This window comes from Schistocerca cancellata, chromosome 1 (assembly GCF_023864275.1).
Source record: "Schistocerca cancellata isolate TAMUIC-IGC-003103 chromosome 1, iqSchCanc2.1, whole genome shotgun sequence".
NCBI lineage: Eukaryota > Metazoa > Arthropoda > Insecta > Orthoptera > Acrididae > Schistocerca > Schistocerca cancellata.
The window spans coordinates 203,513,862-203,533,339 of NC_064626.1; the positions used below are offsets into that span (position 1 = coordinate 203,513,862).

The 19,478-nt window shown below is 37.1% G+C and overlaps 1 protein-coding gene across 1 annotated transcript in view; it reads left to right on the forward strand.

Moving 5' to 3' along the window:
- Positions 1-19,478, forward strand: part of LOC126163560 (uncharacterized) — a 94,919-nt gene that overhangs the window by 43,926 nt on the left and 31,515 nt on the right. The window contains exon 3 of the mRNA XM_049920181.1: positions 6,687-6,979. Coding sequence (XP_049776138.1) covers positions 6,687-6,979 — 293 coding nt within the window. The remainder of the gene's footprint in view (positions 1-6,686; positions 6,980-19,478) is intronic.

The window sequence follows — 19,478 nt, forward strand, 5'->3', positions numbered from 1 at the left end:
GTAGCCCATGACTATGACACTCAATTTTAGAGGTCATGTGCAAAAACAGCACCCATACAGCTTTACTCATCACTTCCACATCATCTATATTTGGTCTGATATCTAGAGCAGGGGTCGACAAGTAATATTATATGGGGGTTCGAATACTTTCGAAAATTGTTATCGAGATCAAGAAGGAAAACCCCGTATTGCTTACTAGTTTTTTAATTTTTATTTTCATTCAAAAAAAATATGAAAAACAATAGCTATTTCTTATTTTAATTTTCACTCACAAAATATGAAATATAATAGATAGGCATATTTGTATTAAAAAATCAAATTACATTTGCAGTCTTGAGTCAGTTTCTTCAAGTTAGGTTCACATGGGGAGCAGCATATGCGAATAGTGTCTTCAAGTTGGGGGTCCGCTAACCTTGAGCAATACTTGCTCTTCAAAAAATTCATTTTTAAAAATGAAATTTCACAAATATATGTGGACCCAAACATAGTAGCCCAGTATATGACTATTTTTTTTTTTTTTTCTGGGACATGTTTACTTCAAAATTCTTCAGCAGATGCAGTTTTATACATTTGTAAGGAAATGTCTTCCTGTAAGTCTATTATCTCCATTTGGAGTACAGGCTTTAAAAGGCAGACCAACTTCATAGCCACATCCATCCATTCTGCTGCTGGAGAAACTTCAAAACGTGATTTTAAGAAAGTTTTGGCACCTTGTTGCACATTCCTTCTTAAGAGCTGACATAAATTTTAAGAATACTGAAATGTCTGTTTCAGAATTACTTTTCTATTCAAAAATTGTTGGAAAGTGAAAAAATTCTTGACTTGTAACGACTTTTTCAAAGATACCGAGCTTGCAACGGAAAAAAGAGACACTTTTATCAGATCACATATTAATTTCCCATTTCCTTGCAGCTCAGTACTGAGAGCATTTAAATGTTTCAGAACGTATTTCAAGAAATCCACAGCTAGTATTCTGCATTTGTTTGCTAGGAACTCCAAAGGGTTTCTTGATTCTCATGAATCCAACTTTTCTAAGGACATTATTTCTTCTTTTATTTGCCAAAAACGTTCAGTAACTTGACCTTTACTTATCCAATGAACATTGTTGTGCTGCACTAAGTCAGAATGCACTGAATCACACTCAGGAAGAAACTCTTTGAACTGTTTGTGCTGAAGAGCAGAATGAGATCTCATAAGATTAATCACCTTGATCAACCTGTCCATTATTTCTTTCAGAGTCACACTAAGTTTTCCACAATGAGCTGCTTGGTGAATTATGCACTAATAAGACAATACCCACCACATTCTTATCTCTGATTTTCTTCACTACTCCTTATTCTTTGCTGGTCATCACTGGAGCCCTTCAGTTATAAGAGAGACAATGTTATCACAACTAATGTTTGATTTTGACGCAAACTCATAAAAAGTCTTGAATAAGCCTTCTCCGTGAGTCTTGGTTTCAATAGCAATATTGTTAGCAGTTCTTCCCCTAAATTCTTTACCTCAATATCCAAAAATCACACAAAAATGGAAATTTTTTTCTTCATCAGCAACGTTGCAAGGCACCATCTGCAGAAGTTTGAGAAAACTACATTTATTACCAGCAGCAAAAATTTTGGTTCTTCTTGTAGTAAATTTTGCCAACAATGGAATACCTTGAATTGTGGCAGCAACATCCTTTTTCTCTTCAGAAAGTTCCATGCCCACTTCCAACATACATTTTTTTTTTTGACTCTATTGGAGTCCAAAAACAGCTTCTGTTATTTATTAATCATCCAAGACATACGCATCTCTGCTATTAATCATCCAACACATACGCATCTCTGCTTGTGCAGATTCTTCTTGCTCGCTCATGGAGCGAGCAAGGAAGGCTCTTTTTTTAAGAAGCTACCATGAAAAATAAATACAAACATTAAGTTTCAGAACCTCTATTCTAAGTCACTTCAAAATTATACTGACATGCTTACAACACTGACATACATCTTCCTTAAGCCATTACATGCTTCTTGCACAGAATCTAATAAGACACTGCCCCCAATGCCAACATGGCTGCCCCTTTATATATAAATCTGAACAATCCTCGGTATTATTATAAAGGGTTTTTTAATAAAATTAAAATTTTGCCTTAAAATTAATTACATATTTCAACAGTTGCACTGGCACTTACAGAGCAAATACATTTATTGAATTTTAAGCATTTATCATTTTAGAAGTGTGAGAATACTCAAATATGAAATATTAACAATACTTTTACTATTTTTATAAAATGTAAAAGATACATGGATGGGAAAATGTTTCTACCAATATATATGTTTCCAAGTCTCTCATTGAATGTGGCAAAATAGGTCTTTTATTTATTATTGACAAAATGCCTAAAGAACTACCTTTGTTTACTCACCACTTATAACATTTTCAGTAATTACATTTTAATTTTCTATTCAATTTTGATTCTGTTAGTTGGTTTTTCATTTAAATACAACAGACTTCAATTTAGTTATTGTTTTAACACAAATCCATCTCAGTTTCAAAGAAATGACTTTGACCAATGTACTCGATCATTTATTCCAGATTTCACCTAATTACATTAATTCTAAATATTCCTACCAATTACAGGACTTATATACTTCAGTACAATTATAATTTTATCATTGTATCAATTTTGTAAGTGTAGGTTTAGCCATACCACAGCCTTTTGATTACATCAGTGATTTCTGTTTATTTCAAATTGGATGGAAAAATAAATGTTTCAAATGGGTCTCAGTGGACTGTTACATCTCAACAACCCCCAAAAGGATTTGTGCAACTAAAAGTTGAACAAAACCTTTTCTGGTAGATCCACATAACAGTACACATTTTACAATCAACTGGATGGATTGGTAATTTACGTATGATATCAGATCAGATTTCTGCAACTCTAAACTATGTTTTCAATTAAATATGTAAGATTATCATAAATTACTTTCATCAGTTTCAACTGGATCATACAAAATATTGATTAACAGCATAAAGAAAGAACAAGTTAATTTGCAGGATTGTCTGTAGCTTGTATTTCAGCATGAATAGGAGGTAAATCTATTTCAATCAGAAAAATTATCTAATAGAAGTTAACTGAATTGGTCTTGTTTCTGAATAATTATGTCAGTCATTAGAGCCTCCAGGTTCTCCTGAGTGCAAGGAGACACTGGAGTGTACAACACTTTCTCAGCACTGTCGATGCATTGTGGAACAGGCATTCATAATGGATACTACAATACTCAACATCCATATTAGATTGTACTTGGCAACTCCAAAGGAGTGGAAAAAGGGAGAAATAAAAAGGCATGGGTGTATTGATGGAACAGAAAGCTGTGTAGTACTGGAGTGGGAGCAAGGAAGGAGATAGGTGGGTGAAGGACAGGGACTGGCAAAGTTTGGGAAACAAAGGATACACTGCAAAAGTGTTCAAATCTGCACAATTCAGAAAAGCTGGTGTTGGTAGCAAGCATCCAGATGGCACAAGATATGAAGCAGTCATTGAAGTGAAGCATATTGTGTAGGGCAGCACGTTCAGCAACTGGGTGGTCCAGTTGCTTCTTGGCCACAGTTTGTTAGTGCTCATTCACACAGACAGACAGCTTGTTGGTTGTCATGCGCATGTAGAACACAGCACAGTGGTTGCAGCTTAGCTTGTAGATAAAATGTCTGCTCTCACAGGTAGCCCTGCCTTTGAGGGGATAAGGGATGCTTGAGACTGGACTGGAATAGATGGTGGTGGGAGGATGTAGGGGACAGGTCTTTCATCTAGGTCTATTACAGAGATATGGGCCATGAGCCAAGGTGCTAGGGGCAGGAGTGGAGTAGAGATGTACAAGGATATTGTGCAGGTTGGGCAGGTGGCAGAGTATCACTGTGGGAGGAGTGGGAAGGTTAGTGGGTAGATTTTAATATTTTGGAAGATGACTAGTGACTTGTAAGTAGCCCTGAAAGAGTTCCACTTCAAACACTATTAAAGACTTGTGTAATACCAATTTTTAAATGATTTTCTTGAAAGAAAAACACATGAGTGTACAACGTTTTTCCCTTTCTCTGGTGGCTAGAGGTGAAGGGTGGTGGAAGGCAGGCACAGCCCTTACTTGCACATGGGTATTGGCACCATTGGTGCTGGGTGGTACTGTGTCACAAGAGGAGTGCTCCTTTGTAGCCGGATAATGGGAATGTGGGATTTGGTAAGCGACTAGAGAGACAAGACACAGGAGATCTGTTTCTTTGCAAGGTTGGCAAGGTAGTTTCAGTCCATGAAGCCTTAGTGAGACTCTTGGTATATCTGTAGAGGGACTGTTCATCACTACAAATGTGACTACCATGGGTGGTTAGGCTGTATGGAAGGGACTTCAAAATGGTTCAAATGGGTCTGAGCACTATGGGACTTAACTTCTGAGGTCATCAGTCCCCTGGAACTTAGAACTACTTAAACCTATCTAACCTAAGGACACCACACACATCCATGCCCAAGGCAGGATTCGAACCTACCATAGCAGTCGCGTGAAAGGACTTCTTGTCATGGGATAGGTGACAGCTGTCGAAGTGGAGGTATTGCTGGTGGTTGGCAGGTATGATATGAACTGATTTACTGATATAACCTGATACAGTCATCGAGGTGAAGGTCAACATCAAAGAATGTGGCTTGTTGGGTTGAGGAGGTCCAAGTGAATGAACAGGGAGAAGGTGTGAGGTCCTGGAGTAATGTGGATAGGGTCTCCTCTCTATCAGTCCAGATCATGAAGGTTCATCACTGAATCTGAACAAAGGAGTTTAGGATTCTGAGTACTTAGGAATGATTCTTCTAGATGTCATTGGTGTACCACTATTCACCATCTCTTACAACAACCTCCAAATCTCTCCCACATCCCCTCATGGCTGATAAACCCCACCTCACAGACCTACTACATTTACCACTCCCTCAGAAACTTCCTCCCACCACCATACTGACCACACTGCCCAACACAATGTTCTTCACTTCAATGACAGCTTCACAGCCTGTGCCATCTGGATGCTTGCTACGAACACCAACTTTTCTGAATTACGCAAGTGGGAGCTCACCCTGCAACATATCCTCTGTTCCCGTAACCCCCTGGGTCCAACCTTTGTTAGTCACAGTCCTTCACTCACCTATCACTTCCCTGCTTCCACTCCAGCACTACACAGCCTTCCATTCCATCTAATAACCCACTACCTTTTTATTTCTCCCTTACTCCACTCCATCTCCCCCCCACACTCCTCCCTGTCGAACCTCCTGACATCACCTAGCTGCCCTGTCATGTCCCCACCACATCCATGTATGCTCCCACAAAGAGTACTTTGCTGTTCCCCTTCCCTGCCCCAGTTTCCTACTTACCCTCACCAACCCAATTGTTTTTCCCATCATGTGAAGCACAGTTGCTTGCAATCCAGTCACAGCCAGCAGAACCAGACATGTGTCCGAAATCACCCCAATCCATGGGGTGACTTCAGACACTTTATTTCACTGCCTCAGATAAATATACCTACACATACACTTTCTGGTTCTGGGATATTTTATTCGTTACACATATACCCTACCACTTCCATAACAATCAATTTAATCTAACAATATACACGAAAGTTACAATCAAAATAACGACAAAACCATCAGAAATCACCCCGTTTGATGGCATGTGTTTATCAGTTGAGCTTGTGTGAATGTGTTCTTGTGTTGTCTGCTTTAGATGAAGGCCTTTTGGTCAAAAGCTCACTTGTTTAACAGTCTTTCTGTTGTGCCTGTCTGTGACTCAACATTCCACTGTATCACGTTATACTTACACAAAAATGTATCACAAAGTATATCAAAAGATTGGATTGCCTTCTTCACTAAAGCGACTTTACATCCTATGCTGAATTGATGATTGTGTCACATTAAATAGCAAGGCCTGCTTCCTGGAGCTATTCTCCATTTCATACAACTCCCTTCTCCTTTTCGTTATCTGTTTTTATTAGCAATGTACCGTAAAGACAACATGTTAAGTTGCAGATAGTCACAATTAAAAGACACTTGTGTGCATCTGCAACTTAATATGTCTTCTTCACGTTAACTGCCAATCTGTCTTTTCCTATATTGTTGATGTTCCCATGTGTAGTTTCCATTGTATGTCATTATTATTATTATCATTATTATTTTTGTTTTTCTATTATTCTTATTCATCTTTTTTGTCCTGCCCTTCCTCTCTCTCTTCCCTTGGTTTTCTCCCAATATCACTTTTCTCCTAATTCTTAGTTCCAGTATTGCAGGCATTTCATTTTTCTTCTACTTATATCATTTGTACTTCTCTGTCCATCATCATCTCTGGGTGAAGCTGCCACAGTGTTTTCTATTTCACTATCTTTGATGTCCTACTCTCTCTGATACTACCTCCATTATTTTATTCTTGCGTCATCCTCACATCAGTTGGGCCCCTCTCATCATGGGGTCTGAGTAACCTACCCTTCCTTTTTAGCCTTCCACAGCTTGTATCTCTTTGTTCCTTGATGAAAGAACAAATAGCTCAAAAAGCTAAGAAAATTTTAATTCCAAAAATAAACACAATTTTGCTTCTAAGTAATATTCATCACATTCATCTCATTCAAAAATTTAGTTACCTTATTGATAAATTACATTACAATTAAGCTGAGGAAACTGATACTTATTTTTTCAGATTTCTGAAGCTGGAAGCATATTCATCGAATATATGAGACATCTGCGTCAATGCATTGCAAAAAGACTTGCTGTATCTCCCTGTCAAGAATTAGCAGATGAACAGAATTTACGTCTTACATGGATCCGAAATGCCAAAACTAAAGCAGTTAAGTCAGTATTACTGGATAAACTTGAGATTCAGAGGAATGAAGGTAATGCACAGCTTGCTCAGAGGGATGTTGCAATTAAAAAAAATGAGGAACTGATTGAAAAGATGAAGAAATGTAGCAAAGATGATATCAAGAAAAGAATGTAAGTTTAATTTAGCAGATCATTTTTGGTTCCTTGAAACATACTATTATCAAAACCTTTAAGTAACAATGAAATAGCTCAAAGAATGTTCTACTGTAATTTGAGCTGTGTGTTTGTAGAAGTTAAGTAATTCTTGGCTTCTTAATCTGTTTCTCCTGTGCATAAGGAAATATTATTGAATGGAATGAAAAGTAGACTATGTCACTTTAGAAAATACGTAACTTTTGCTTGTTATACAACTGTATGACCATAAGTAACGAAGAATGACTGAAACTTTCATAATAACAGAAGTTATTCCATGCTAAATTGAACAAGTTGGTTTAAAAAGAGATTTATATTTTTATTAGAAATCTTTATTAAGGAACAAATAATGGGAAGCAATCCCCTGAACAGGGTGCTGGAGGATATTCTAGTTGTATTACACACTTTTGGAATTGGGAACACTTAAGCTTGGCTACATGAGTTACTCAAAAAATGATATTGTATGACATTGTGGCATGAAATTAGGTAAAGTATGCTAACTTTTTTATGTCCTTTACACCTGAAACATACTGTAACATTAAAGAGGTGGGCACGAACACCACACCTGGAAATTGTGGTACAAAATGTGAAATTGTAAGGCTGCATTTAAAGGGCTGATTTTATTTGTGCATGTGAGTGAAATCATGGGGCTTTGTTATAACTGTTCAATGGAGCAGGTAGTTATGAAATGCCAGGAGTTGGTGAAGAACTGAGTTACTGATAGGTTTCCTCCTACAGTAAGTGGTAGATAACAGTAAGAATGAGTTTCTGTCTGCCTTGTGGTTACACAAAGTATGTACTGAATAGCATATTTCAGAAATATGAACCTGATGAACCATTTATGCCATGTTCAATCTATTTAACCCAAAAATGTGTCTCTGAGAGATAAGTAAAGTAATGTAATCCACTTAATTGTTCAACAAAAAATAATTAGAGCTGCATTGTAGACCTACATCACTGCAAGTATTCAGAGGTGAAGAGGCTTGCACATGATAGACTGATGTGAAGAGCTTGTTATGTAAGTATCTTCCTTTGATATATGTATTCTGGATAGCTGGAAGTGCTTGTAGGTGCTTGCCACAAAGTTACTGAACTGTGTGTGTTGTATCATATTCTTAGTTTCAGACATATTGAGATGTTGAAATTGTGCTGTGTAAGAATGATGAGAATAAGATGCTCTATGTGAAAGATAAAAGTGGTGCAACAAGTTATTTCAAGTACATGTCCTGCTACAAACAGAAATATACCATTCTAATTGTTGAGCCAACAAAGACATTGAAATACATCAACTAAAGAAAATAAGTTAAGTAATGAAATTACAAAATTAATTCTTACCACAATATTTATTTTAGAAACAATTCAACCTTTGCTCAATTTGTTCTCAGTTGCAGAACACACTACACAAACAAATGCAAAGAAACAGTTTGTGTGGTTTGTTATAAAATTACAATTTGACAGAGTATGAAATATAATTTGATGGAATATGAATGTGTGGGCATCAGCAGTGATGTAAATAAATATAAATATATACTGAAATGATATGTTGCAGGAACATAATTAATAAAAATAAGAGTACTGTTTCTGGGACTGGAAAATTGAACAAATACATTTGAATAAATATCTTGTTTCCTGGTGATAGCATTAACCAAGGAAATGATTCTGGTGACAGGAGCAATGCATATGGTCTTACTTTATTTATTTTATGGTTAAGTGTGACAAAAAAGTTTAGGAGAATTGGCTCCAATTGGAAGCAGAATGGCTTGAGTGGTTTCAACTGTATGAAGCTCACATCATTGCTCCCAAAGTATCAGGTACCTGAAACTACATTACTTTTTGTCAATGGTAGGGAGTGCAGTCTTTTGCCTTATTCAGAAATTGTTCCCTGATGTACCTCCGAGTGAACTTTACTGTGATCAGATTGTAGCTTCTCTAATTATGTATTATGACCAACAAGTGAATGTGGTGGCAGCTAGGTACCAATTCTTTTGTTGCAAGAAAATGTCAGAACAGTTGCTAACAGATTTGCAGGGTATGATGAGGAAATGCAAATTCAAATGTGCTTGTGGTGCTTTATATTCAGCTGTTAAGTTATGTGATGCAATCGTGTACAATGTAACTGATTTCAAACTTAAAAAACAGATTTCGAAACAGTCAGATCCATAATTTAATCACATATTGCCAATTCTAGATCAGTATGGTGCAGGTGCCAAAGCGGCCGATAAATTTTAGCAGCCACCAATCTGTCAGGTTGAGTCATCCTTGCTCATGACTGGCCCAGTAGGCAGCAACAGTATGCGTGCACCAAGCCACATAAACAGTTCTCTAAACAGGTGGCTACATCACTGAATACAATTAAGTGATGCCCTTGGTGCTATTCATGGTACAAATGCCAAGATTTCCTGTCCACACAAGCACAGTGTTACACTTGTGGCAGGAAAATTCATGTACACTCCATATGTTTGCAATGGAACAAACATAAGGTTTCTGTCCACTCACAAAAATCTAGTCACAAGGCCCATGTAATCAATGCAGTGTATTCAAAGCCTGCTGTGAGCATTCGCAAAACTAGCAATCAAACAGTTTCTTCAGTGATACGCCAGTCCAACAAACTTTTTGTTCATTTGCATCTTAGTGGAAAACCTGTGAAATTTCAGTTGGACATGAGTGCCTCTGTTACATTGCTGAATCGTAACACATTTGAACTGATAGGCTCACCATTCCTGTCTAAAACTAGCACATAGCTGATGGCTTATAATTAACAAGACATACCCATTCTCAGAAAATGTACTTTGACTGCCACTGTGCTACAATGATGATTGTCAGACATATTTGGCCTTGATTCATTTGATTTGTTTGGCTTTCAAATCCAGGACAATGTGTTGTCAGTGACTGAATGCCAAAGACAGTGTAGCTAGATTGCTGAAAGAATCCCTTGAACTCTTTTCTGGAGGTTTAGGTAAAGCTAACAATTTTGTTGCACATATTACTATGAAAGATAGTACCAGCTGAAATTTTGCTGGGCCACAACTGTTCCCATTGCATTATGAGATAATGTACACGCTGAACTTAAAGAATTCCAAGATAGTGGAGCTATTGTGCCCGCTTCCCAAATCGTCAGATCGCATTTGCCTCTGTGTTGACTTTTAAGTCTACTGTCAATCCACAAACTGTGATTGATACTTATCCATTGGCATGCCCAGAGGATGTCATGGACAGATTAGGCAGTGGTTGCTACTTTTCAAAAACTGTTTTGCATGATGAATATCTACAAATACCACTAGATGAAAAACCGTGTGTGTTGTGAACACTCATTTGGGCTTGTTTAAATATTTGTGTTTGCCTTTTGTTTGGCAGTGCTTCTGCACCCTCCATTTTCCAATGGTATTGGGAACAGCTGACGCTCAAGTACCAAACTGTTCAAACTATTTGGGTATTGTTGTATCAGATCACAACCTGAAGAACACATTGCAAATTTGCATGATTTGCTTCAAATGTTATCTGATGCAGGACTAAAGTGTAGACTGGACAAGGGTGATTTTTTAAAATCCGAATTGCAGTATCTTGGTCATGTCATAAACATTCAAGGTGTACGTCTTCTTCCGCCATAGAATTGCAGTCAGTCTTAGGTTCACACCAAATACTACACAATTCGCAGCTCCATTGCATCACTTGCATCACAAGAATGTCCCCTTTGTTTAGACAGATGAGTACCAAGAAGCTTTTCAAAAATTATAGATGCATTGCTCAGTGATCGATGCTTGGTTCACTTCGATCCTGACTAACAAGTTGAGTTGCAAGTTGACACTTCCTCTTATAGAATCAGTGCAGTGCTTTCACACAGATTTGGTGATAAAGACAGGCCAACTGCTTTTGCATTAGAAGTGTTGTCCAAAGCTCAGTGTAACTATTCACAAATAGAGAAAGAGGTGTTGGTTATTGTGTATGGTGTCACCAAACTCCACCACCATTTGTGTAACAGAAAATTCTACTTAGTAACGGATCACAAGCCTTTGCAATCCTTTTTTCATCTGATGAAGTCCATTCCTGTATGAATTGCCCAAAAATTGCAAAGATGGGCTGTGTTGTTGTCTCGGTACCAATTCGTTCGAGCAATCAATCATTCATGATAGGAAACACAGTCATAGCTCAGTCACTCAAAATGATTCTGAAATTTTACTTGTTAGAATGAAATCAGGCGATGATTCTTCTTCTCTGCAGGCTCGTGCTTTGCGGCAGTCTGCTAATCTGTACAAATAAAATGCCTCGTAATTTTGGGAGTGTTGTATAATCAGTCGGGAAACCTCAGATCAAGCGGATATTTGGCTTTGATGAAGTTTAACCTTCCAAAGAAGTAATGGAGCTCTTGGATTATTAAATGGAGGTTCATATCCAGTCTTTCGGAAGTCCCTTCCGATTAACAACTACGCAATATATCGATAAATATCATTAATTCTCAAATTTCAAATACACACCTTTTATTTGAAGGAGCCATCTATATATATTTCCTTTTAATCGTACAGTTCGTATCAGTTATCTTCTGTGATAAATCTCCATAATCAGATTACAGTTGTTCCAAACCAAGCTCAGGCTAATCGGCACAAAGACAATCTCGGAAGCCCCCTTTCTCTTTTTTCTAACAACCACCAGAGAGAGTACTACCAAGAATACTTATGCGCTCATGGCATAGCTATTGTATGAAACTATTTTGCGCATGGATTCTGCGAGTGTGAAGATAGAAAATTTGTAAATGTCATTCAAGGGTAGAATTGTATCAGAATAATTTATCGAATATAAAGAGATATTACAATTGCCCATCGCAGTGAGCAAAGTTAATGATAATACACTTTGCAAGCTAAGAGAAAAAAATTGTTGGGTTGTTTATTCAAAAGAGGAATATTTTGAATTAGTAAAATTTTACTATAGAGAGTATGGGTATCATGTTAAGACAGTAAGTTACGAGAATACCTAAGCTGTAGCTTTTACATGTACCGGGGTATACCCGTATCCCGAGTACATAACCAGGGAAGATGTAGATTGGTGTAATTACGAAAAAGGTCTATCCATTTGGGAACTGGTCTTCACAGGGAAACCCTGGAAAACCCGGAAGAATAGACCCCAGCTCAGGTATTAAAGAAGATAGGAAAGCCTAAATCCAGTAATTTTGAAATATATAGCAGCTCCATAGATTAGATCGAAGGAAAAGTGCCTCATAGCCAAAAAAAAATTTACAATATTACTAAAAAAAAATTTTCAAAATTCTTCTTTCGACGATGTAGCCGGCGATCTCATTGACGAACTAATAGAAGAGTTACTCCTCTTATAAATAAGTCGACATTTTTGCCTTTTGTATTCATTATCGATGCAGTTTCTGTGTTTCATCGTTGATTTGAAAGTCCGAGAGATACAGTAAACCTGCAATGGTGCATCGGAATCTAATACTGCTGTCCCTGAGAGGCTCAAAGCACGAAACTATTAGAAGAGTTAAGGTTCTGACTGAATAAATCCCTGGAAGAGAGTGGATTAAGGCAACGAAGTCCATATTTCATCGTTGAACTCAAAATCGGAGTGGATTCTTATATTCTTCCATCTGTACTAGACTGAAACATCCATCAGTCCTGACAATTGCAAATTTTTTTGTAGTCCTCAATACCAAAGTTGTTTTGCATTACAACTGCTGAATGTCCAAAACATTGCCAAATAGTCTGTGGGCATTTAAATTTTGTTGTAGCTCATATCGAATGTATTCCTCTCAAAAAATTTTTAAATCTTATCTTCGTTTTGTTATAGTGCAGGTGGAAGTAGAGCATTGAATCTGTCCGAGGTTTGCTTTCAATTACGAAATTATGGATAAAATTTAAGTTTACACCTGATGAAAAATTTTAAACATAGGCATATGACACTGTTCCACAAAAGGAATAATTTGAAAAATTTTCATTATTCTCATAATTAATTGATTTATAGATCCACTTGCAAATAAATATCATTAATGATGACGTATGTTCATTTAACAAATCATCCACTCGCAGAATCTTCTTCATCCTCTCATGAACATTTATGGAAATACGTTTCAACATTTATGTCCATAATATGAAACACACAAACTGCTATTCTTAAAATGTTAATAAAAATTCTTAAATTAATTTTCCTGGTAAAGAAGGCATAATGAAAAATCTAAAAATTATAATAATTTTCTCTCGCACAACCAGAGAGTTTCTTCAATTGTTTGCAACAGTGACATTATCGACTGTTGCTTCATTTCACAGTTCATTTGTTATCTTGCGCGAACAGCGCACATCATACACACAGCGTATTTACCTACATATCCCACACTGTTCAAGTTTCACACGCAATTCTCACATAAGTGCCGTGTCTTGAGGAAATGTAGATGCACTTTCATTGTATATCACTGTGGCTTCTGCTCATAGTCCACACTTACAAACACTAGTAATTAACAAATTCTTCTACCTATCTTAAAATTTTTGTGCTAAACTATCAGGTGCCGGCCGCGGTGGTCTAGCGGTTCTGGCGCTGCAGTCCGGAACCGCGGGACTGCTACGGTCGCAGGTTCGAATCCTGCCTCGGGCATGGGTGTGTGATATGTCCTTAGGTTAGTTAGGTTTAAGTAGTTCTAAGTTCTAGGGGACTTATGACCTAAGATGTTGAGTCCCATAGTGCTCAGAGCCATTTGAACCATTTTTGCTAAACTATCACAGGAGTAATCTCACTGTCTCTTAACCTATCACAGGAATAATCTCACTGTTTCTTAACCTACCACAGGAGCAATCTCACTGTCTCTTAACCTCTAGACAACATAAACTTCTTGATATTTATATACACATTCGACTCATAGTCAAATTCCACTCTAAATTCTTCTCCATATTTGGTATCACAGATCTACGATCCTTCAAAAAATTTCTTAACATCATTATGCAGGAATAATCCCTTTATTCTTTTCGATTCGGGATATGCCAACAAGTATGATCCAGGATTTGGTATATTTACAATAACATATGGTCCGGTATAAATAAGATTCCATTTCTTTATGTTCTTCATCAGTTTTGAGGAATGGATGTGTCACCTCAATAAAACCTTTTCTCCAAGATGAAACGTCTGAATCCGGTGAATCCGTTTATCATATGTCAGTTTCCGTTGTATTGCCTTTTTAGTTAAATTGACAAGTGTGAGTCGAATCTTTTCCTCCCATTTTAAATTCTGGTTTTCATACTTTGGCAGATGGTTTATCCAGAAGTTCTTTTCAATCTGACTAAACATAAGCTCAGTTGGAGTAAACTTAGTTGAGGTATGTATCAGATTATTAAATATTTGTTCAAATTCTGACAAATAATCAGCCCATGATGTTTGTTTACTGTGACAGTATGTACGCATAAATCGGCTTAATTCTCGGAAAACTCGTTCTATTGGACTACCTTATGGATGGTAACATGATGTCAAAATTTGTTGAATACCAAGCTGTGTTAATGTTTGCTTCCATTTAAATCCGGTAAAAATTCTGGCGTTATCTGTAATTATGGATTTCGGTAAACCTATATGCGGAAGATAGTCACGCACCAATCTCACTACAACAGCTCTGGCAGTAGCACACTTAAATGGATATAGTTTTACATATTTTGTAAACATGTCAAAGAATCCAACAATGAATTTGACTCCTCCTCTTGATCGTGGGAAAGGGCCGCAGATATCACACGAAATTAACGCCCTTGGCTCTTGTGGAATAACTGAATCCAGAACATGCTTACTACCTCTATTATCTGGTTTTGCCTTTTGACAGAGTAAACAGTTTTGTATTGTTTGGTGCACTTTTCTCCGAATATTCGGAAAATAACAGTATGCTCCTATTTTATTGGCACATTTAATTGCACCAAAATGTCCCCATGATAAGTGGGTAAACCAAATTAATTTTTCCTCATATTCCTTTGGGATACATACACACCACTGTGGATTGTTGTCCTTACCACATCTGAAGAATAATACTCCATTTACTAATTTATAATGATCTAAACTAGCCCTTGTATTTTGTTGTTCCTTTAGCTGAATTATCTTCTTCCATCGAGGGTCTTTTCATTGTAAATTTCCCATATCTCTACAAAGATGTACATAATAAGTCTTGTAGATATTGTCCTGCAACAGTAATACTGGAAAATCCGAAGTATTTACTGATTCTATTTCCGGCGTTAAACCTCCTGGGGATCTTGACAGTGCATCCGCAATGATATTTTCTTTGCCAGACACATGAATAATTTTAAATTGGTACTGTTGTAGTGTCATTGTCCAATGTGACAGTCTAGGATGTAATAATTTACATGTTTGCAAAAAGGTTAGTGATTGATGGTCACAATACACAATCGTTTTCGAACCATATAAACAATAGTTAAACTTCTTGAATGCCCAGATAACCGCAAGTGTTTCAAGTTCTGTGGTCGTATAGGCTCTTTCACAGGGCGATAACACGCGACTAGCAAATGCTATTGGACAGAATGTTGGTACCCCCTTTTATTTTCCTTATTTGGAAGAGACAAGCACCTAATCCAACATCCGATGAATCCGTGGACAGAAAGAACTCACAATTCATATCAGGGTGATATAATAAGGATGCATTAACGAGTTGGTCTTTAATGTCTCGAAAAGCTAGTTCACATTCTTCAGTCCATTGCCATGGCACATCCTTCCGTAGAAGCCGGTTTAATGCCTCAGAATTCATGGCTTGAGTCTTTATGAAACGACGGAAGAACGATACCATACCTATAAATCCCTTCAGCTGTCTTTTATTCCATGGTGATGGAAAATTTCGAATTGTACTTATCTTCTTCTCGGTAGGCAGGATACCTTTCGCATCTATCATATGTCCTAAGAACTTAATTTGTGGTAAAGCAAAATGAGACTTTTGTAAGTTTACTGTAATTCCGGTTTTCTTGAAAACAGCAAAAATCCTTTCCAAAATATGCAAATGCTCTTCCCATGTTTTCGTGGCTATTAATAAGTCGTCAACAAACACAGTTATACGACTACGTAATTCTGGTCCAAGAACATAATACAACGCTGAAATAAATATTCCGGCACTAATATTAAGTCCAAACAGGACAACTCTAAATTGGTAACTTCTCCCAGCATAGATAAATGCGGTATATTTCCTAGATTCTTCATCCATTTGGACCTGCCAGTACGAACTTCTCAAATCAACACTAGTTAAGTACGAAACATCCTGGAAATTTTGAAATAATTCATCTATATTTCCCAGATGAGTTCTTACAGGTACTATTATTTTATTAATCTCTCTCGCATCCAGAACTAATCTTACGTTACCTCCAGGTTTTGGGATGACTAAGAGCGGAGAACAATATGGACTAGTTGATGGCTCAATCAAGTTCCATTCTAACATTCTATTTATCTCCCTTTGAACGGATTGTTTTAAATGCCAGGGGATCGGATAGTGCGTGTAACAGTAAGTCTGATGCGGCTTCACTTGTAGGTGAGAAATATACCCTTTAATAATTCCTGGTTTGTCATCAAAAATCTCTTCATATGCCTCTAATAAATAATGAAGCTGCTGCCTTTGTTCTCTGTTAAGCTGATTTGATTCACTAGCTTTTATCGTTGTTGTTTGGTTAAAGACGTCCTGTTGTATCAAATTCTTTGAAAGCTCCTTCTAACGACCGTCTGTAGTGTCAATTAATTGAATTATGGCACTGCGACAATATTTCTCATGCACCGCTTCCTTTCTATTTAAATCCAGTGCTATCTCTTCTCCATTTAATCTAAATTTAGCTATTCCTTCCAAAAAATCAATCTGACAATCGTACTCCTGCATACTCTCAATACCAAGAATACAGTCCACTAATAACTTCTCCAGTACAAGGAACGTGCATTTTATTGCTACATTTCCCATTTTCATCTCTAATTGTGTTTGTATTTTGACATTGGGAGAGCGCGCTCCAACAGCTCCGATGATTTTGCAGTTCTGTACTGGCAAAATTGGTACCTTCTTCTTCCTAATAATTCTCCGAAAAAGAGCGCCTGAGATGACATTGGCGGAAGCGGCGGTGTCTAATATCACATTCATTGGAACTTCCTCTATTTCAACAAATACTTCCGATACCGGAACACTTGATCTGTCATTATGACACGTTATTAAATCCTTTGTTAACTCTTCAGTCAACAGCTTACCATCATTATATCTTAACAATTGTAATTTTACTGTTTCGCCCCTAACAGATCCCCTGACCGCTCCTCCGGGGCACGATGCGGTCATGTTTAGTTTGACTGATTGTTGGTCCGATTGGTATTTGTCTCTTCAGCTACTTCAATGATTATCGGTTGTTGTGGTGAATTCTGTCTATGGTATTTGTCTCTTCAGCTACTTCAGTGATTATCGGTTGTTGTGGTGAATTCTGTCTATGTTGTCTTGCTTGATTCGTGTAATTATTTTTGTTGTTCTGCTGGTGTTGGTAGAACTGTCTTGTGTTGCCATATATTGGATTATATTGATTGAAATTCCTACTGTTCCTAAAATAGCCCCTCGCTGCACCATTACTAAAGTTTCCATTATGGTAATAATTATTGTTTGCATTTTGTCCATTGCTAAGTCTCCTCGGAGAGTGTAGTTGGTTATGATTATTGTTACTGCTACCATTACTGCCATTCCCATTCGAGTTGCAGCTCGGATTTGCTTCTATTGCTCTTCTTTGATATGACATTTCTCTTGCGCTTTTATTGTCCTCCTCAATTATATCAATATGATCAAGTGTAGTCATAAATGAGTCTATATCCTTATCATTTATATATAACAGCTGATTCCTTATACTGGTGGGTAGTCTGGACTTGAGTATTCTAAGTATATCCGGCAAAGGAATCGGGTACATCCCAATACAAAGATTTATTCATGTATTTCTCAAAATATCTCTTTAGAGATCCTCTAGAAAATGAGAAAGGCTCAGGATATAATACTTCCTGCCTAAGTCTTTCTTGTACTCCAGCAGACCAATATTTTGCTAGAAAAGCCTGCTCAAATTCTTTGTAACATTTACAAGAAATGTTTGTTCGGTTGCCCACAGTGCTCCTGATCCTAGTATATATCCAGATACAAAACTAATCTTTTGCCATTCTGTCCAAGATCATGGAAATGGACCTCTGAAACTTCGAATAAAGACTACAGGATGAACATTCTTTTTGTCAGGGTTAAAGATTTGAAATTGTCTCTGTTTAATCATCTTTTCCTCAATGGTACTACGATTCCAAAAATCATCCTGTTCGTACTTTTCCCTGTGGCTCTCCGTTATATCGAATCTAACTTGTGACGTTCCAGTTGTGTCTACATCGGATCTTGACATGGACGGAATTTCACGCGCAGATTGAGAATGTTGTTTCCTACTTCTCGCTGTTTCTAAATCCTCCTGCGAGAGATTTAGTGATCTTTCGATATTTTCTTTCCAAAGCGAGAATTCTTCGCCAAGTTGTTCTCGAACTTCCTTTAACCCTTCGTTGAAAAAATTCTCCTCGGAACTCTCCGAAATTGACTGTAAAGCTACTTTCACAGTTTCTTCTATAGTTTCCAAAGGAAAATTTTGCCGCTCTAATGTCATTTCTGAAAACTTTCCTGCAAGTACATTCATTCTATGTTCCACTGTCTTCTGTCTTTCCTTCACTTCGTCAAATTGCTTCTTTAGATTATCTTGGGATTCTATAATTTCTGGTATCATAGCTATGGAACACTGTATGTCCTCTTGAGCTCGTATTACTTGAGGAAACAGTTCTCCTTGTTTTTGTATCGTGTCAATTTTGACGGATACATATTCGGTTAGTTCCGCTTTTAATTTACTATTGTTTTCTTGGCATTGTTGGCGGACTTGCTCAATTTGAGCAATAAGATTCTATTCAGTCCTTACTGCCTGTTCTTTTATTTCTTGTGTCTGGGTATTTAATCTCTGATCTAATTCGGTAAAGGTTGCTCTTAACTGATTTTGTAATTGTGTAATTGTGTTTGATTTTCGGCTAATTGATTTTGGAGTTCAAGACAACTGTTGCATAATAACAACTAATGTGTCAACAACAGTCTGATCAGCTGTTGTATGAATGTTTTCTGAACCAGCGGGATTATTTATATTGCTACCGCTAGCCACAACAATTTCAGAATTGCTATCCGTGGCCTCTGCTTCTGCGCAAACAGCTGAAGGCTGTTGCATGTCTCGTTGCTGATTCAATGACATTTTAAATGCCGCTCTAGTCAATACCATTAAATAACAGTCAATATCAGGTTCTAATCACTAAATACAGTTTCAAATTTACTGTTGTAGACACACTTAACTTTCAAATTACTTCACAGATGGCATAAAGTTCAATGTCCAGATACAAAAATCACACAATATACAGTTATACAATCTAACTACTATCTGGAAAAAAGTTCTTTCTAAATTGTTTTCAAACTATTTTAACTACAGGTTAAAAAAATTAGATTTCTCTGGCC